Raw genomic sequence first — 22,231 nt, forward strand, 5'->3', positions numbered from 1 at the left:
TATGTTGCATGTAACACCTTAGGGAAAAGGTGGACATGGAAATAAATAATGGCATTGTATTGTAAAAGAAAGGAAGTATGACCTTTCAGATGAAATGGATGGAGAGTTGAGAGTATTGAATAAAGGTGGAATGACTCTACAGCAAAAGAACGGGCAAAATAAGGTTCCATTCTCTTTTTGTTTCCTTTTTTTCTTTCTTCTCTTTCTTGTCCAATGTAGGACTACAAACGATACCTGCATATTCTCAGGACTCATGGGTGGGAAAAAGTGCAGCAGCACGCATTTGATCCTATCTCTGCGTATGCTGAAAGGCGAAAGCGGGGTGTGTATTCATGGGTCGACATATCCGGAAACTCGGCCAGTGCTCCCGATGGTAGTGCCCCATGCCCCGCGGACGTGCTAGCCGGAGTCTGCCCTCCAAATTTCCAGTCACTGCGTTTTCGGGACCCTAATAGTTTTGTTGCGGGGGGGTTACATGAAAACCTAGGCGCTTGGGAGAGAATTCTGCAGGAGAGTTCTGAAAATGGTCGCATGGTAGGGAGGTGGCTGCGTGAGGGTGTAGACTTATTTGAGTTTTTTCAACCCTTTGAAGGAAACTATCGGGGCAGGTATTTCAATTCAAGCATTCCTTCTCCCATGTACTTTGCAAATGCCCCGGTATGCAGGGATTTTGTGTCTTTCATTAATGATACTATCACAAAGCGTCTCAGGGAGGGCTCGGTGGAGTTGTTGGGGCCAGTGCACGAGGTGATTCCCCCAGATGTGTCAACGCTTTATCGGTGGAACCCACAAAACCCAGGTTGGTGTTGTCAATGAAGGGGCCCAATCTATGGTGCAAGGACACGCCGTTTAGTTTAGCCCCTTTGGGGGAAATCGTGAAGTCGGTGAATAAGGGAGGTTTTTTCTCCGGTACAGACGACGCCCAAGGATACAAGCAAGTTTTGCTAACTGAGAGGTCCAAGACGTTTTGCGGTTTTGAGTGGGCAGGCTGGTATTTTGTCGACACAACGCTCCCGTTTGGTTTCAAAAATAGTGCATACATATATTCTTCGATTGGGTTTTGTTTCTCGACATGGCTGAAAAATAGAGGAATACACACTGAAATTTGGATTGACGACCGCTTCATAGGGGAATCTGGTAACGGTAATATTGGTTTGGCTTAGGCTTACCCTTTGCTTAATTGCAGAATTCTGATGGTAACCAGGCGGAAGCAGCATTCAGGAGGGCATCTCGGGCACTGTATGTGGTTTGTTACATGCAATCACAGTTGGGATATTTTGTGAATTTAAAGAAGAGTCAGCTGCAGCCTGTGTCCAGTATGGTCCATCTGGGATTGGGGATATGCTCGCAGACGTTATCCTTTTGGATTCCGGACAAAAAGAAGCTGTCCTTTGCTACAGTGAGGGAGGAGATTCTATCCGCAGACGCAGTACTTTTGAAGACCTTGCAACGTTTTGTGGGGAAGAGTCAGAGCTTTAGATTAGTTTTCCCGGCAGTTTCACTATTCACGCGGGAGTGTTGTCAGTTCATGTCCAGTTTAGATGACACAAACGCGATGCCATTATCGCAGCCAGTAAGAGACGAAGTACTGTTTTGGCGCTTTGTTGACTCATTGTCAGAACCGATTCCATGGAGGCGTGAGCGTCACTTGAGGGTGCAGCTAAGTTCAGATGCATCAGGCTACAAATGGGGAGGGATATTGGCGCTCGAAGAGGGAAGTGTCTCTTTTGGAGACTACTGGTCACCTGAAATTCAGAGGAGGGCCGATATAGGCTGTAAGGAGGCCCTTGCCTTGTATTTTGTTCTGCTCTCAGTGATAGATGTCCTCTGGGATAGACGGGTTGATGTCCAGGTTGATTCCAAAGGCCTATACCACACATGGACGAACTTGCGATCGAGGTCATCGGCTCTTAACAAGGTTCTGAGGCTGATTTTTGCGCTTACGGTGGAGGCCAACTTTGACTTGAGGCTCGAATGGGTGCCGTCGCACAGAAATCCGGCCGATACTCCATCAAGAGAACTTTCCAGATCGGATTCACGGCTCAGCCAGTCACTGTGGCTCTTCCTTCAAACAGAGCTCGGCACAGATTCAGGTTTTACTTTTGACCTCATGGCACTGCCGTCCAATGTGCCAAAGGATAAACAGGGGGTTTCTCTCGGGTTCTTTTCCAGGTACCCAGTTGTAGGCAGCTCAGGAGTGAATATATTCGCTCAGCCTTGTCCAAGGGGTCAGGAATTGTATGTTTTCCCACCCTTTGTACTCATCCCATCGCTGGTGAAACTCTTTGGTGAGTGGGGTGATGTGGTCGTGACGCTGGTGGTGCCAAAGCATGCGCATCCAAAAAGTTGGTGGCCGCATCTCAGGCACTTTGCAGTACAATCAGTAAGGCTTTCAGAGGCTGGCCAAGCAGGCGTTTTGGAATTCCCGTCTAAGCAGGGTTATATACCAAATGTGGTCGGCCTTCCATTTGAGCTATGGGCATTTAAGTGCTATTTCCCAGCAGATCCGGGCGCTCCAAGGGAGCTGAGACTTCCCAGAACACAGGAAGTGTTTCTAGTGTCGGATTCTATGTTCAAGGGGTTGGTCGCCTTCGGTTGGCCGTCTGGCCTAAATGTCAGAGTTCAAGTCCAAGGTGGGGCCAAGATGGAGGCACTTTGCAGGATCATGGCATCGTTGTGCCGGGCGCAAGCACCAGCTGTAGCGGTTCTGCATGGGGGTATCAATGACCTCAGCAGGAGTACAGATCCATTTGTAGAATCTGGGAAACTGGGGAGGCTCTTTGGAGTTGTTTCGAAGCAGTTACGAGCTCAGTTCCCGGAAGTCCAATTCGTCATGTCCGGAATTTGCCAAACGAGGAACCACGAGACGAATCGAGGCGTCGCATCTGCCAACTTAGGTCTTAGATCCTTGTGTAGGCAGAATGGTTGGCATTTTCTCTCCAACGATCACATAATGCAGCAGGACTTGATCGATCAGGTTCACTTGACAGTTGAGGGAAGCTTGAAGCTGCACCGACGGCTGCAGTTATTGTTGCGCTCCATTTTGGGTCTGCGAGTGGGTACGCAAATAGTGGTGTAAAACCAGACTCTGCCACGGCATAATTCTGGCTTTATTTTCTTTTGTTGATTATGTAGCTCGTTCGAGTGGCAGCCAGGCTGAAGGAGCTCGATGACAGGCTGGACAACTCTGCATACAGCAAACAAAAGAGCAGCCTAGTGAGAAGCTTAGAAGATTTTCTTAGCAATAATCACGCCGGGGGTTACTGTACAGAAGGCGCCGATCTGGATACGGCTACTCCGAACGATGTTGTCAAGTTTCTGATTGATAGGGATTCAAGGGGCAAGACGCAAGTTCATATTCTTGGATGTCCAAACTTAGGAAAGAATGGTTTTTGCACCTGCGGCTGCTCACGGCACTTGGCGGTCGGTACAATAGATTCTTACGTCGGCCAGCTAAGAGCCTGTTTTAACGCCATTGGAAGGACGCAGTATTGGACAGAGAGCGGCCAATGTGGAAATCCATGCATCTCGCACCGCATACAAAAGTACATCAGGGCCGTCCGCCGGGAGCAAGCAGAGGCGCATGTCACTCCCCGGCAGGCGATACCGATATTTTCAGACAAAATTAGATGGTTGTCGGGCGAAATAAGGAGGAGGATTTCCGATCTTGAGTCAAACGGCGGCAAAGGATTTATTCAGTCTTATATTTTGTACAGGGATCTGGCTTTTTTTCTGTGTTTGTGGTGGGCGGGCGATCGGGCAGCGGATCTCGGTCGTGCCAAAACATGCGAGGTCACAAGGATTGATGACAGAGATCTTTTGTTCAACCACACGGTGGGCAAAACAGTGAGAGAAAGTAACTCTTCTTTAATCGTTATCCCAAAACTGGAGGCCGAGGACATGGACCCGGCGGGGGCTGTTGACAGGATGGTGGAAGGGGCAAATACCGGGGGTTACAATCTTTCTGATGGGTATCTCTTCCGCCCTGCAACTACTAATAGACAGGCTTTGGCAAATAAACCTTTCGTCGGAAATGCTCCTGCAAACAGGTTGAAGCTCTACTTCGCATCTTCCTCTGAACCTAGTGACAGCAACCTTAGGCCGCATGGTGGGCGAGCAGGAGTGGCCGCCACGCTAAAACTCCTGGGAGCTACTGATCAGCAAATAATGGACCACTGTAGGTGGGCGACGCACCGCACCTATAAGCATTATACTCAGGCCGAAAGGATATCCAGACGTCGGAGCACGGTACAGATGTTGAAGGACGCGGTCAGCGCCGATGGCAGTGACCAGGTACCATTAGCAGACATGGCGGGGGTCTTTTATCGGACCTTAAACTCTGGCTTCAAAGCGCAAAGCGCATTTAAGGGTCCCGATCGTTAACAAGCTTAAACATTTGGAGGCATTGACAGCGACCCGTCATGGAGGCTCAGATTTGGGGTGAGATATGGGTGGAGAACTAGCGATTTCCCCTAGGTTGGTGCAGGACCTCTAGCTGACCTAGGAGTTTTGGAGCGAACAGTCGTTTCACACCCAGTCCTGAACAATGTAGAAGCTGGAGCCCGAAACAACAGAGCGGTGCAAATAGACTACTATTGGCATTGCCTTGGCCGAAGAGGGCGACTGATGATTCTACATCAGTCGCGACTCTGCCAGACGGGGTTCGAGGTTGACTAAGCAACGGTTCTTTGAGTCGGCAAGTGCACTGGTGAGGGCTCGGCAACAGCTTTCCCCACCCACCCACCCCACAAGGGAACACAGGAAGATGGCGCCGGCTCCGGTTTCTACTCTCCAATCGTTTCACACCCAGTCCTGAACAATGTAGAAGCTGGAGCCCGAAACAACAGAGCGGTGCAAATAGACTACTATCGATTGCACGAAACTAAAGTTAAGAAATTGAATGCATGTACAAATTAGAAGTTTTCAAACTATTCAACATTCCCTTTTTTCAGATGGTAAAAGAGAGTTAAACAATATATGTTTGACTTTATTTTTAATATTATGTAAATATGATATTCCAGGAACAACCCCAAAGGCCTTAATTAAGAGGGCACCATTCAAAATATGACAAAGAAATTGAGATCCAGAATATTGTGTTTTCCTGAATATGCAGCATTCACAAAGCTAAAGCTTCATCGGGTTAGATGTTTAGAATTCTTCTTTAGATTTGGGCATTTTTGTTGCTTCAAACGGGAACAAAGGTACAAATGACAAGTTGTCCATTCTACATTTAAAGCACACTTCACTGTTATCCATACATCTCAGTGGTACATGGCATTACAGAAGTTGTATCGAACAAATGCTTCTTCAGTGAGGGTGCGTATTTTGTGCGTTGTTACTCCCCCTGAAAGCCGGCAAATCGTATTGTTCTCATTATCATAACAGATGAGGTTCATGTTTTGTTTATTTTTATCGTATCGGTAGAAGTCTAAGCATCAAAAGAGCAATTTTGCAGTAGTATTTCACATGAAAGAAGTTCAAGTTGCATTGTTGTAATTGACAAAACAGATGGGGTATAATTTTGCACGTATTCATGCGTCGATCAAGTTGCACTGAGCACGGCATAGTCACCTGCAACTATTTTGTGCAATTCAAATAATTCAGTGCCAACGATGGTATTAGTGACGTCTGACATGTTAGCAAAACGAAGCCGCACGCGTAACACACTCTCCAGGAATGGGCTGAAACGAGTCAACCGACTGCTGAAACACAGAACACATACAACACGAATATTGGGTAAGAAACTCACTATTGTATTAATACTGTTGAGCATTATGGCAGATGGGGTTATTGGGAATAACAGAAGATTGTCTGAGGTTACAGAAGCATTTTTGGAAGAAGAAAGCTGTAAAACGTAAAACGTTCGCCAAATATCTATCGCGAGTGTAACCTGTTCGAAGCCTCGTTGCTAGGAATCTAGCATTTTTTTTTTTTTTTACTAATGTTTACATGATTGGGTCATGTGTAGGGTGAATTGTTCAGCTTGTTTCAATGGATTTAAGTATTAGCATTGCTTAATAAGTATTTAATGTAATAATTAACGTTATTTAATTTAGTATATATTAATCCATTTATTTATTCTTCTTCCATTATGGTTGCGTTGCAAACATGTTAGAATCTGCTTTTTGTACAACAGTTTGAATTGAGACCAAGCCGACATTCAACGTGTACAAGTACATGTACTGTCCAGTTGTCACTTCGGAAACTATTTGTTGTACCAGAAATAGAGAAAATTAAAACAAGGAAAGTAACACGAATTTTTTTGTTCGTTTTAGAGCAAAATCTTTTATTTACAAAGTAACAAATTCTATTAAGTATTAAAAAACTTAACCCAGAAAGAAAGGTCAAGCAACGTTACGTGCACGACCCCAAAAATATTTATCAAGGTATGGTATATCAGATTACACAGATAGGGCATAATTGCTTATTAGGTTCAAAGTTATAAGTGAATTAAAATGGTCATTATTTTTTTGATAACTTGTAATTTAATACCTGATGACGTCATCATGACATCAGAGTAATGTGCACACGTCGGGATCAGGGTTGATCTTTGTTCAAAGTGTCATGTTTATATCATCTACCGTTTAGAAGAAATGCCGCAGAGACAAAGATTTCCAACAAATTTACAACGGTGATCGAGTTGTGCTAGCTCACTCAGCAAGCCAACATTTCTTCCCAACTTTTTTCGGGATGATGATTAAACCTGGTGTAAACCTGAAACCCGCTCCGACGATGTGAACATTTGTCATGAGGTCATCATGACGTCATAACATTACAACTACTTGCGAACTATAACTTTTCAAGTGATTGGGGGTGGTGCTCATTATGTTAATAGCCTTAGCTGACCTTAAATGTCGTTTTCTTATTAGTCGATCGTTGCGTGGAAACTTGCATAGTGAAACGTGGCACCGTACATAATCCATACACGTACACGTTGTGTGTCTCTGCACACGGCACCAATGCACAAATAATTTGATGACGTCCGGATTTACCAAGGTGTGATTGGACACTCCACATATTAGCCCCGCCTACACTTATCTGTATTCGCATACGAGGTCGTGCGCTAGAAATCCAGCGCAAAATAAAGAAAAACATAAGCTTTTGCCGACGATTGAACCAAGGCTCGAGATCGTCTCCAACTGATTTGCATAAAAATAGTGGCCGCGTGAGGTCGCTGTTCGCGCTGTATTTTTACATGCATATATAGCGCGTGAGGATATATGCCGACGATTGACCGCGTACGGGACGAATAACGACGAGAGCATTGACCAAGGCTATTACAGTTGGAGCACATTGTACATGACACTGTGCATTCCCATAGCGCGCGTGTGTTTGATGTATCTAAAGTACAAGTATCTTAAAGATTATGGCAGCGTCTGGAAAACGTTACCTAGAAGGCGGAAGAGGCTGGGTTGTTGTATTTGCGGCCTGTTTAGCAGAATTCATCATCGTGGGAAGCTTGAAGGCTTTCGGTGTTCTCATCACGGCCATGAAGGATGACTTCGATACGGGACTGTGGGTCATCGGCTCCATTAATTCCCTACACCTGGGAGTGCAGTTCATTCTGAGTAAGCAAACGAGTAGCCTGCAGGCAATCCGGGAACTCTGTCATTTCTATCACGAAGGCCCCCTTCAATGGCGATAGCATTGTGACACATAGGTCAGATAATTTCTCTTTCACGGGGCATGCTTAGTACAATAGCATACATGCACAATGGTTTCTCCATTAAAGGGGGCTGTGCAAGTGTACGTGATCACTTGCCCGGATTCCTATACACACCATTCCTTTTGAAAGTGTTGCTTAGAAAAACTGGTTTGAAATTTCATAATACATGTTTATTGATAATAAATTTGGTAAAACTTATTGTTAATCATTGCAATGAGCAATGTACAATTGGAGTTTCATTGCGCTGATGCATAATGTATAATGAGCAGATGCAGTAGCACCACCCTTATAATGTGGGCCATATGTGTGGTTCCTTCTCTTTGATATGCCCTACTATACCGTTATGCTTTTAAGGAACCCGACTATAATTATGTTGTCAACTCATACATTTTGTGCATGAGCCTTTTTCTTATTCTGACCCGTCGGTTCTGTCTATTCATTATAAGCAAACCTTGTCATTTTGTTCGTGAAGTTGCAAGTTACACCACAGAAAGTCCACTCAAAAATGGTCGTGGAAGCTTCGGGTTACATTAAAAGTGAAGTACAAACACGTACGATATGCATATTTGTAACTGGAATTTATCATTATGATTATTGGGACATTGCTGCAGGTAATATTACAGTCACTGTGTCATCATATACCAGCTGAGGCTGGTAACTAAATTAATTCACCAGCCGGTGAGTTAATACATGTACGGTGTATTACTAATTAGCAAAGTACTAGATATCACACGCCATGCCGAATATATTTCTACTTGACCTTAGTACATTTGCGAATGTTTGAATTGTAGTAACATGTGAACCTATGTACTACGTAGATAACCACGGGATGCACGTATGTTTATCCTCAAAAATGGCGTCGTACGTTACTTACAGAAATCTACCATGTAGTTCCCATGGGAAATCTTTCCATGGGACCCCATGGTGAATTGGACACCATGTAGCATGGGTTTTTCCCATGGGAGTTTTCCCATTGGCTTTTTCCCATTGGAAATTACATATGTTCCCATGTATTTCCCCATGTATGGTTTCTTATCATTTCTCAAAAGATTCCAAAGTGCTCCATGTTTTTTTTTGAATAACAGCTCTCTTGATTTATTTCAACCCTGTGTGTTTAATTGTGCTGTTTACCGAATAGGTAAAGCACATCATGGAACTGCGATGGGGGTTATTGTTCCACGTATTCCACGGAAAGCCACTCTACTGAAAAGAGAGAACCTACTCTTATTAAAGATCCACATGGGGCCGGGACAACTTCGGGTGGTTCACGCTTTTACATTTAGAAAGTGTGGGCGGGAGTGTGTCCTATAGTAGGTTCGTATGATCAGAGGGTCAGGGGTTCGAATCCGGCCGCCGGCCATATGTTGTGTCTTTTGGCAAGCCGCTTCACCTCATTTTGCCAAAAAGACAATTGAAGGAAAAGCCGTTCTCTGATCGGTGTCACTTTTCGAAGCAAAATGCACGCACGACAAAGTGAAATTCACACGTGTTTTGAAACCAACGAACAATACAGATGTCAAAAGCAACCACGTTTCTTCACTGGTTCCCGTCACAATGACTCCCTTAAGCGGATGTTAAGAGTTCCACAGTCAGGGATTGTGAACGAGTAAATTGTATATTATTGTATATTAAAATCAGTTGAGCCTGAATTGTGGCCTAGGCCTCGAGTTCTTCCACTAATTGTAAATGAATTAGGCCAAGCGTAACTCGGTCGGGTGCCGACTGCCGAAAGACAAATATTTGATCTAGGCCTATATACCGCTAATATCGGACCTGTTGAAAATATCTTAGGACGTTATTATTATTTTTTTGAAACCAATTAAGGATTCTTCCAAAGCGCCCAAGGCACTCAAGCTCACAAGCCTGAAGAAACCTGTGGAGAGAAGACAACGAGTAAAAGTTAGAGTTTTAGAGGTGGGAGGAAAAGCCCAGAAGAATATTCTGGGGAAAACCCACGGAATCAGGCAGGGACTGAACACCCAATCCACATATTGACACAGGCGGGATTCGAACTCGCGTGACAGCGGTGGAAGGCGAGGAAAGTATCCAACTCCCCTTATTGTATCAGTCAGGGAATTTGCGATGTAAAATCACTCGTGGAAGGACATACATGTAGTTTTGATGATGTTTATTTGTAGCAGGCCCATACTAGCATATCCAAGCTTAGCGGACAATAAGTGGGTATAGCGCTCTCTAGCGGTAATTGTTGATACAAACTATTGTTCGGTTGGAAGAATATTGACTTCAAAAATATTTGTACCGAATTTGAAAGCATTTGAATTACAATACCAAGAAAATCTGCTTTTTTGCTCATTTTTTGTCAAAATCCCTCTTGTGATCATCGCAGAGCAACCAAATAAGGTCATGTTATAGATTACTGGCCAAACCAACATTCCTGACATGTTTTTAGTCGAATTGGCTGACGCGAATAGAAATCAGAATGGGAGCACAATGTCCCCCCCCCTCCGGGCGAACCTGAAAAAACCTAAAATATCCTTTTCCTGCAAGGGCAAAGTGCAAACCCTTATGCATGGACCTCAAGTTGTAAAACCTTCCTAATGATCCTATTTTGTATACAATTTTACAGGGAATCATAGGCCTGTTATGCTATCGCAAAGACTCAGTTCGCCAATTAACACAAGGAAAGTGGGGATGAATTAAGCGTCGTCGGACCATTCAACCACACGACCCCATACTATTGTGTTCAATCCCTGTCCGTCATTAAGTGCAACTATAAACTAATGCTCCCACCTTGGTTCTACCACCTCCTTTGTTGCCCCCTTTTGATGTTCACCATTCCTCCTCTCATTTTTTTCACTTCGCATTGTCTCCTTATATGCATCACTTCCCTCACTGTCCGGCCATTTTTCCTTCTTTGTCTGCCTACACACTTCTATCTTGTATCCCCTTTGTGTTTTCCCCATCATCCATGCTTATGTCAGTGTGTCTCTTGTTGTATTAGTACAGTACTGTATAGTCCCATGTCCTTTCTGAGGAAGATCCAGGGGGGCAGTTACATGCAGATCAAACGGCAGGCAATCTAACCTTTATTATCTGTAGTTAGATACACACAACAGGGAAGGCCCCACAACTGCATACGTATTGCAGCATCATTACAGCTCGAGCACATTGTACATGACACTGTGCATTCCAACAGCGTGTTTATGATTTCTAAAGGATTATGGCAGCGTCTGGAAAACGTTACCTAGAAGGCGGAAGAGGCTGGGTTGTTGTATTTGCGGCCTGTTTAGCAGAATTCATCATCGTGGGAAGCTTGAAGGCTTTCGGTGTTCTCATCACGGCCATGAAGGATGACTTCGATACGGGACTGTGGGTCATCGGCTCCATTAATTCCCTACACCTGGGAGTGCAGTTCATTCTGAGTAAGCAAATGAGTAGCCTACAGGCAATCCGGGAACTCTGTCATTTCTATCACGAAGGCCCCCTTCAATGGCGACAGCATTGTGACACATAGGTCAGATAATTTCTCTGTCGAGGGGCATGCTTAGTACAATAGCATACATGCACAATGGTTTCTCCATTAAAGGGGGCCGTGCAAGTGTACGTGATCACTTGCCCGGATTCCTATACACACCATTCCTTTTGAAAGTGTTGTTTAGAAAAACTGGTTTGACATTTCTTAACCATTTTCATGGATATTATACATGTTTATTGATAATAAATTTGGTAAAACTTATTTTTAATCATTGCAATGAGCAATGTACAATTGGAGTTTCATTGCGCTGATGCATAATGTATAATGAGCAGATGCAGTAGCACCACCCTTATAATGTGGGCCATATGTGTGGTTCCTTCTCTTTGATATGCCCTACTATACCGTTATGCCTTTAAGGAACCCGACTATAATTATGTTGTCAACTCATACATTTTGTGCATGAGCCTTTTTCTTATTCTGACCCGTCGGTTCTGTCTATTCATTATAAGCAAACCTTGTCATTTTGTTCGTGAAGTTGCAAGTTACACCACAGAAAGTCCACCCAAAAATGTTCGTGGAAGCTTCGCGGGTTACATTAAAAGTGAAGTACAAACACGTACGATATGCATATTTGTAACTGGAATTTATCATTATGATTCTTGGGACATTGCTGCAGGTATTATTACAGTCACTGTGTCATCATATACCGGCTGAGACTGGTAACTAAATTAATTCACCAGCCGGTGAGTTAATACATGTACAGTGTATTACTAATTAGCAAACTACTTGATCATACGCCAGGTCTGCCGAATATATTTCTACTTGACCTTAGTACATTTGCGAATGTTAATTTGCATTGTAGTAACATGTGAACCTATGTACTACGTAGATAACCATGGATGCACGTCTGTTTATCCTCCAAAATGGCGTCGTACGTTACTTACAGAAAATCTACCATGCAGTTCCCATGGGAAATTTTCCCATGGGACCCCATGGTGAATTGGACACCATGTAGCATGGGGTTTTCCCATGGAAGTTGTCCCATTGGCTTTTTCCCATTGGACATTTTATGTTATTTCCCCATGTATGGTTTCTTATCATTTCTCAAAAGATTCCAAAGTGCTTTAACCCTGCGCGTTTTAATTGTGCTAGCTGTTTACCGAGTAGGTATATAAAGCACATCATGGAACTCCGATGGGGTAATTGTTCCACGTATTATGAGTGACTTATGCACTCTATGACCAACGTCCACATTAGTGCTCCCATACCACTTGTCAAGTTGTACCATATTGTCACAGTGTACCCAATTCATTTTCTCATAAATGTTTCCAACCATAATAACAAGAATTCAATATTATTCAAAGTTCTTTGAATGAAACATTTTCCACATAAAAACTACTGTATGCTTCATTTGACTTCACTTATCAACAGAAACATTCAAAAAATTGCAATTACAATACTCATTATTGAAGCGATTCTCACAAAAATGTCATATGGTGTTCTCATGTTGTCCCATGTATTAATCTCATTGTGTTCAATTGGTGAAAATCCACAAGAGTTTCCCATGGTCAGCTTCCTTTCCCATGGTCAGCCAAAAAATCTTCATAACCTCTATGATCACAAGGGAAACATTTTTAATTGAATTCAAATTTACAGGCGAATAAGTAATTGAATTAAAGAAAGGTTTGCCTATAACTTGAGAGTGCAATTGGGTTTATGATGGTTCCCGCAGCATATGCATGTTCTCCAGTATAACCCAGGTGTACCCATGTGTCTAAAATCCACATGATGTTCCCATGGTGTCCAGTAAATGCCCATGGTGTTCCAATGGTATCATAAAATCCCCATGGTGTTCCCATGGTGTCAATAAAATCCCCATGGTGTTCCCTTGGTGTTCATAAATTCCACATGGTGTTCCCATGATGTCCATAAAATCCCCATGGTGTTCCCATGGTGTCCATAAAATCCCCATGGTGCTCCCATGGAGCTCATAAAATCCCCATGGTGTTCCCATGTTGTCCATGCAATCTCCATGGTACGTGTTTCCATGGGTTTCCCATGATGCATGAATATAAAATCTCCCATGATTATCATTTCAACTTACATGGTGTCCTTAACGACCCCATGGGTTTCCCATGGGGTCCTACCCCATAGGAATCCCATAGGATGCTCATGGGACGCGCTCGCTCATGTGTTCACGAATAAGGCCTTAAATGATCTATACATGTAAAATTAATATATGTTTTTGTGATACCATTCGATTACTTTCTCAATTAGGCCTAAATCTGGCACAATATGTAGGGCTGGCATATTTTCTTTTGATTACAGTGACTTAATCATAATTGAACTGCACATTACCCCTCCCATTACCCTGCACCCATAACCCTGTGTTTTTCTCACAAAAAATCACACAACCTGCAGTTGAACCTGTTGCTTTACCTCGAGAAGACTTGAAGGCCTATCAGGAAGCACACATCTGGTGCTGCATGGATGGCTACTCAAGCATACAACCAGTTGGGACTATTGGTAGACTTGCCGGAACCTCTAACGTCGTTTGAGTTTATGCAACATATGCTAATCATATCATAAAATGGCTGTTATGTTTTTTTTCTTTTGCACGGGCATAATAAAATTCTTTACTGACTTTACGACAGAAAAGTGTGTGGCTACACGTTGTGGAAATATTAATTTTCAGCATTCAGATATAAGAGGAAAACTGGCGAGGCGCGATTTTAATCGGTAATGGAAAGAAATCTTGTTTTCCTTTTATTTGAGGCTAATTTCTATATTTTGAATTCACCTAACTTTGACCTTCCGGCAGCCCAGGAAGGAAAGGTCAAACGACTTTGACTTAAAAAAAAAAATGTTTATCAGCTGATTGTCTGTCTGATTACAAGGTTTGAACAAGATTGACCATTTTGTTCAAGAGTTATAGGTGAAAGAAGATGGTATTTTTTTTCAACGAAAGTCGCTTGTACTTGATAACGTCATCATGACGTCAGGATAATATCCACCACTCGGGATGAGGGTCGATTGAAAGTAACAAGTTCATGTCATCAATCGTTTAGGAGAAAACCCGCTGAGAAGCATTGTAAGGAAAAAAAGGAAAGAAAAGAAAGTAGAGAATAGCGTTTGTTGTTACAAACGCAGAGTGGATGGGTAGAAAACTATTTTATGAAACGCTGTCCAATTAAGTCATTAATATTTTTGTGTAAGAGCAAAGGATCACAAATTAAATTCTTTCCAGGACAATCAGTTATTTTGTTTAAAAATGCATCTTTAACGGTGTGATAAATTTCAGTAAACATTCTATGTACACATACATGTTATTTGGCTTGATAACGTCATTAGTCAAAATTGGGAAGTGAAAACTAATTTAGTTCGGAGTGGATGTTCATTGAGAAGTTAAATAACGTATGAAAATTTGGAACATAAAAGTGTATATGTTCATAACACCGAACTTCCGATTTGATGACGTCACAGTATTTGGAAGCAAAAAGTGAACATTGTAATGTTATTACAATGTTATTGTTATTTGGGCTAATATACGACATGGATCGAATGATACAAATTAAATTTAAAATATGATGGCTTTTTAATTATCATAGAAGAAACTTCCGTCTGATGAAACCTTGCCAAGTTATTTGGGGTTAATCAAAAAATATCAAGGAGCGATTCGGTAAAATTTGAACGAGTAGTTTTCAAATTAAAGGAAGCAAACACTGTTTAATGGGCCGCTGGGGGTGCCCTTTCGAAAGATGACGTCATCACACTGTTCTTTGTGTCTGGTATTTCTCACTAAACACTATCTGTGCTTGTAATTTGACACCTGATGACGTCATCATGACGTCAGAGTAATATGCCTCACTTTAGATGAGGGTCGATATATATTGAAAGTTACAAGTTCATATCATTAACCGTTTAGGAGAAAACCTGCGGAGAAGTATTGTCAAGAAAAAGAATGAAAGAAAGAAAGATTAATCGTAACAACTCCAAAGAGTGGTCGGGTTGTGCCAAACCATTCAATAACTTTGCACGTTTTACGTTGTATTTTGTATCACGTTAGGAATGGAAAAAGAAGAGTGTCGTTTTGTGCGCAAAACAATGATTCTGCTATGGCCTCCCGAATGTGTGATTGCAGTGCAGTATGCCTATATCGACATCTTCAACATTGTGAGCACGAACGCGCAAATCAACCGTTGCGAATGTCATTGAGACATTCTAGGAACACTTTTGATTTGCAGACAAAATATGAAACAAGGCCAGCTAAGGCCAAAAAAAAGTCTCCGGTTTCTGGTATGGAGCTTGCCCAAAAAGTGGTGCGGCGACGCGGCTTTTTTTTTTTTTTTACCTGATTTTTTTGCTTCAAATGTCGGCTGATGACTGCAAATGGTGCCCGACTAAACTTAGTGCAAATATATGGGAGTCCAGAGAGGCCACATAAAGGTTATTCTCGACCATAACCCAATCTAAAAACACGTTAAAATTGTGCAGCAGCAGGATTCCAGTCAAACCAGTGAGTTTGGCGGTTTTGAGACATCATCTTTCATTGAAAAAAAAACTTTTTCATTTTGCCGACGCGCATGGCTACGGCGACGCGCGCGCATACCAGAAACCGGAGACTTTTTTTTTTGGCCTAATAAGCTGGTCCCATAGCGCGCAAAACGTACTCAATTGATTCAGAATGGCTAAAATGTTCGTATAATCTGTTAAAGTGGTAACGTGATTGAAATGAGAAATCCACTTTCGCCGTTCGGATGGAGACCTGACTTCTTGACAATTGAAACGTATACCATGTAAGTACATGAAACAAGCGGCGCCAGACTAATGAAGAGCCTATACGTGGTGTAGATACAAGACATACATAAATAGGCAATCATCGTAAGGATGATGCCAGACAAACTAGTTTAAATCACAAGTGACAATCAGTCAGCAGCTGGTGGGGTGCTGTGGTCCAGTGGTTGCAGTGTTCGACTCGTGTGCCGTGGTACATGGGTTTGAATCCTGACCGTGGGAACATGGTGCTTGTGCTCTTGAGCAAGGCACTTTACCATTATTGCTTCGTCCTTCGGATGGGACGTAGAGCCATAGGTGCCGTGTGTTGTGTAATGCACGTCAAAGAACGTCGCTAAGAGAAGGTTTGCCCCGGTGTTTCTGGCAGTGGCTGCAATATGCGCCGGAGCACCTTGTAAACCCAATTTAAGGTGCTACATAATGGTTCTCATATTTCTCATAAACTGTATTTATATTACCTTTCTTTAGTAATAGACATATATCTCCAGCGCCTTGAGTACCTAATAGTTGCGGTTGGCATGTGCGCTATATAAGACTCCGATATTATTATTATTATTATTAGTCAGTGAGATAGGTTAACACCCTCATTGACAGGTGACAGTCAGTCAAGGCAATATGTAACCAGTCTGATTCACACGTTCCACTCGGGGAGTCAGTCAGTCAGTCAGTCAGTCAGTCAGTCACGTACAGTTATCCCTCCTGCTATTTAGACAGTCAGAGACGATCAGCATTTCCATCCACTTCCCCTGCTATACTTTTACACAGGCTGGTCTCCAGCAGTCAGATCATATGTCAAGCAAGCACTGTGACTAGATAAACTCAATCAACAGAGGATGAACAGAAAGCCGGCAAGATGTGGGCCCAGCTTGCTTATCAATTACCATTAGTCAAAGCAAAGCTGTATCAAGTTACATTAACAGTCACAGCCAGTCAATCCTGCTTTATGTAGGCTGTAAATTCTAAACTGTGTATACAGTCACGTTATTGATTTTGAATGTATGTTTGTGTATGAAGATTTGAAGAGAACACTAGGCTGAGTGATTGAACGCAACTATAACACAAATGAAAGTATATGGTTTATGAATTGGCAATTAATTGTGAATTTCGACTCTTTACAGTTTCCCTGATGTCAATGAAATGTATTTTGCTTTCTTTACAGCTCCCTTGGCCTCGGGTATAGCGCGGAAAGTTGGAGGGCGCTTTGTGATCTCTTGTGGCGGTCTACTCTTTGGACTTGGCGTGATTCTGTCGTCGTTAACTCACCATATTGCCTATTTAGCTATAACTCTTATAGTAATTGCGGGTGAGTGAACTTTGGAAAGCATAGTCCATTGCATGAAATGCTTTGAGTACTTTGTGGAGTGTTTTAAAATGCAACCTATGCAAGTAATAAACAATGATCCCACTCGGAATTGCGGGCAAATTCCTTGCAACTTGGATTTTTAAAGAGTGTGTTTTTTTGGGTCCAATTTGACCTTTCTGCACATTCAGAGATCCACCAATCAGAAAGAAAAAAAAACACGACTGCTTAGACCACACTGTCTTTTTAGCCATGATTAATACAATTCCTAATTGATATTCTTATAGTATCCTTCCGCCGAACTATGAATGACCAAGTCAATACAGAGATGTACATGTATAACATAAATGTTTGTCCTTGTATCGAGAAAGTCTTCTTTTTTCTTCCTGACAGGTTCGGGCGCAGCATACACTTTGGAGATAGTGCGTGCAGAGTTTGCCCTGTACTTCCACGAGAAGTACGACTTGGCCATCTTCGTGTCTCTCCTCGGGGCTCCAATTGGCTTTTTGCTGTATGGACCAGCCACACAGGTCCTTTTGGACGCTTACGGCTGGCGAGGTGCAATGCTCATACTTGGTGGCTTCGGTTTTCATCTGACCTGCGCTGGTTTCTTGGTTAGAAGACCTCCTGGGATATACACAACTATCCCTAGTCAAGATCTGTCAACCGAGGACGAGATCTTGGAGCAAAGCGAGGACCACACCTGGGAGGAAAGCGAAGACCAAATCTCAAAGCAAAGCGAGGACCAGATCTCAAAGCAAAGCGAAGACCGATTCCTGAAGCAAAGCGAAGACAAATTCTTGAAGGAAAGCGAGGACCAGATCTCAAAGGAAAGGGAAGAACACATTTTGAAGGAAAGCGAGGACCACATCTCAAAGCAAAGCGAGGACCAAATCTTGAAGCAAAGGGAGGACCAAATCTCGCAGCAAAGTGAGGACCAGATCACGAAGCAAAGCGAGGGCAAGATGAACGGAAAAGAAACCAAGGACCAGACCTCAGAGCAATGTGTCCGAGGGCCTGAGCCTTGGATGAAGTGGATCGAATCTATCGTCTCAGCCACTGGTATCGAAGTTTTCAAAAGCTGTGACTTTGTGCTCTTGGCAGCCATAAGGATGTTCTACAGCATTTCACTGGGCGGGATCTTAGTGTATATGGTACCCAACGGTCTGGCTGTAGGGCTAACGAACACCCAGGCTTCTTTCCTGAGCACAGCATTCGGTATTGGTTGTTTTGCTGGTCCTGCTCTTGTGCTTTTCGTGTTGAAAATAAAGTTGGCTTCGTGCCATGTTACTGCGATGGTCGCAGTTGCTGTTACTGCTGTGGGTTTTGCCTTGGACCCTTTCATTCCTTCCTTTGCAGGGCAGATGGCCAATACGTTCATAATAGCAGCTGGTATAGCTGCTGTTATTCAAGTGCAAATGGTGCTGACGAGATATCTGCCTTTCACCGACGATAAGTTCGTCATCGTCTTGGTTTGGTTGGGCTTCCTGGGCGGCTTGGCAACTTCCGTTGGTGACACTCTGTCAGGTGGGTATACAACTTTGTTTTACCGATTACTTACCATCAGCGAATCACAATGTAGGGCGCCACCAAAAGGTCACATTTCAGAGGAAATTTTTCGCAGTGTAATTATTGGAACAAAAACAATACCCGTGCGCCATCATTAGTCCCAATTATCGCTCTATTTAAGGTCGGTGATGACTTACTTGACAACATGGTGCGTGCACTGTATGGAAAGTGACCTTCCCACAATGCTTTCTGATGCCGCGTCTCCTTTTTTAAGATAGATAGTCAGCTGCGAACTGCGCCAAAAACCTTTTTCTTTGCACACGGACTCAGCTTTTATCAGTCCATTATGCACTCCGTCTAGCAACTTTTTTTCTTCTACCATTTAAAGTAGTCACATAACATAATACGCATGCGTGATACATGTCACGTGATTGAAATAATTGATCACCTGACTATAAATAGGGTGTTCAAAAAAAAGGGAAACCGAGCTTATTTTGTTGAACCTCCGGTATGACTAATTATTTAGGAAAATGGTAACCACCATCTGTTACATAAGCATGTCTTCTTTTTCTTGACACCACGAACTCCATTTTACCGTCACGGATGACTGAGCACCAAGTGATGTAACTGACATGCCAAAAATTGCCTTGTATCACATGCACCATAAGACCAATTGACAGTTTTCAGCATGTTGAAAGTAACAAAATCCAGGACGTACATTATCAAAGTAATTTATTCAATTACTAAAACATATCAAGGTTTATCACTATCCCCGTTAACCCCACTGTCCTTAAACATGCCCCCAATCCTTTCAACGCAAATCTCTGCCTGGTTCTCATTGCTGTGAACGCATTCCTGATAACGTCTCTCTCTCTCTGACAACTGTCAGTTGCCCAGTCATCCGTGATGGTAAATGGAGTTCGTGGTGTCAAGAAAAAGAAGACATGGTTATGTAAAAGATGGTGTTTACCATTTTTCTAAATACTTTGTCATATTCGAGAAATAAACATTTTTTTTTATGAAACACCATGTACATGTATATGTAGCGAGCACCGTAAGTTCCAAACCGTGTGACCTCAATTCTCCACAAAAAATACAAATTTTCGTCTTTTAATCGCACTTCAGCAAGTCTTACTTTTAAATGAGTATTTTAATTAAACTTCCATAAAGTCAGATAACTTTTCGGTGAGGTACTGACGCATGTGCATTTTGATCATTAGCTATGCTTGGTTGCAGAAAAAAGCCTCCGAAGACGTACATTGCAGAAGAGTGCACCAGAAGTGAACTAATTCAATATATTCTCTGCTCATAAAAAGACTTACGTGCGTTGACCTTTTATTTCCATTCTGTCCAGGCTTGCTCTATGAAGTCACAGAGAGCTTCCGCGGGACCTTCTTCGTCTATAGCGCCGCCATGGTAGCCAGTGGATTACTTCTTTTGTTGGACCTGTGCCGTGCCCGCTACCGTGAGCGGTGAAAAGACAACAATTTACACTAAAGATAGTGAGATCCATAAAGTATACCAGGAATAGTACAATAGTGGGGCAGATAGGGGACATATTTGGGGAATTGTGCCTTTGATGATACCTGTACAAGTATGAAATTTGCCACGTAGTCAGAGTATGTCTTAAGAAAGATAACTGGCTGTAACAGATTTGTCCTTTGAACAAATCTAGGAAGAATAACAAACAATTTCCAAATTTTACGAAATGGCTGCCATTACATGTTATTCTACCTATATTTTTTTCAAAGGACCAATTTGCGATGGCCCTGTAGCCAAATATCGTTTTCATGACATCCTCTGACTGTGTGCCGAATTCCATGCTTGTATCATCGAAGGCACGATCCCATTACTTATCTGTCGTACTACAAATGGTTCAGAAACAATTATAATTGATGTACAAGAGTTTTGGAGTGTATTTGTGTAACAGTCGAACCCTGATAAGAAGAGCACTGTTAATACAACGTCATGGCATGCTTATAACAAGCTCTTTTCTATTGCTCCGCCCACAAAAACCCTTTCTGTATGTGACGTATAATTGGCATAATATCTACCTACTACATTGTACAAGTAAATTCACTCGAATGATATTATTTGTATGGAAATATTTAATGGTGTCTTTTGATTTAAAAGCCTTCCTGCTTTGTTTATCATGTATGTCATTGTGTTCGGCTTTTGTTTAAGTTTGTCTGTCGCGTAGTGCAAGGTAAAAGGTAGAGTGGACCATTTGCAGGCATCCAAGAAGTAACCGACCAAATGATTGTTAAAAGGCTTACTTGGTTTACTGATAGTAATGACACTGAGCCCCCTGTGAAATTATTCCTTCTGGCATGCTGCCATTTTGAAGAAAACAATAAAAGAAGGTCGATTCCTAAGATGTGTCAAGTGACACATTTTTGGAAATGTCCGTTTGTAGTTAGTTTGCAAATGGGCGAATCCGTGAATGGGTGCAAGCGTTGACACGACTCACACGCGGCCGTTGTAGCTATTATTCGTCGGTTCAGTGTTTGGCATCACCTAGCTACAATCTACTGAATGAGAATCATGTCCCAAATGCTGATTTCGGGATTGTGTCACGAGAGGGCACAATTCAAAATATGACAGCTGATTTTGTACTAAAATCAAGATCCAGTATATCGTGTTATTTTGAATGATACAGTATTCACTGAGCTAAAGCTTTGTCGGAATAGATGTTTAGCATCCGCCTTGAGATTTGATGTATTACTATCGATTGCACGAAACTAAAGTTAAGAAATTGAATGCATGTACAAATTAGAAGTTTTCAAACTATTGAACATTCCCTTTTTTCAGATGGAAAAAGAGAGTTTAACAACGCATGTTTGACTTTATTTTTAATATTATGTAAATATGATATTCCAGGAAAAAACCCAAAGGCCTTAATTAAGAGGGCACCATTCAAAATATGACAAAGAAATTGAGATACAGAATATTGTGTTTTCCTGAATATGCAGCATTCACAAAGCTAAAGCTTCATCGGGTTAGATGTTCTGAATTCTTCTTTAGATTTGGGCATTTTTGTTGCTTCAAACGGGAACAAAGGTACAAATGACAAGTTGTCCATTCTACATTTAAAGCACACTTCACTGTTATCCATACATCTCAGTGGTACATGGCATTACAGAAGTTGTATCGAACAAATGCTTCTTCAGTGAGGGTGCATATTTTGTGCGTTGTTACTCCCCTTGGAAGCCGGCAAATCGTATTTTTCTCATTATCATAACAGATGGGGTTCATGTTTTGTTTATTTTTATCGTATCGGTAGAAGTCTAAGCATCAAACGGGCAATTTTGCAGTATTATTTCTCATGAAAGAAGTTCAAGTTGCATGGTTGTAATTGACAAAACAGATGGGGTATAATTTTGCACGTATTCATGCGTCGATCAAGTTGCACTGAGCACGGCATAGTCACCTGCAACTATTATGTGCAATTGCAATAATTTAGTGCCAACGATGGTATTAGCAATATTAGTCATGTTAGCAAAACGAAGCGGCACGCGTAACACAC

General features: G+C 42.3%; 1 protein-coding gene across 1 annotated transcript; it reads left to right on the forward strand.

Annotated features, from left to right (window-relative positions):
- The first annotated feature begins 10,648 nt into the window (after positions 1-10,648).
- Positions 10,649-20,696, forward strand: LOC119725844. Its single transcript, XM_038197436.1, has 4 exons — positions 10,649-11,049; positions 17,056-17,199; positions 17,590-18,723; positions 20,060-20,696. The coding sequence occupies exons 1-4, from the start codon at positions 10,848-10,850 to the stop codon at positions 20,179-20,181; spliced, it is 1,602 nt and encodes a 533-aa protein (XP_038053364.1). The 5' UTR covers positions 10,649-10,847; the 3' UTR covers positions 20,182-20,696.
- Positions 20,697-22,231: the final 1,535 nt, after the last annotated feature.

Source organism: Patiria miniata, unplaced genomic scaffold (genome assembly GCF_015706575.1).
Source record: "Patiria miniata isolate m_02_andy unplaced genomic scaffold, ASM1570657v1 HiC_scaffold_19, whole genome shotgun sequence".
NCBI lineage: Eukaryota > Metazoa > Echinodermata > Asteroidea > Valvatida > Asterinidae > Patiria > Patiria miniata.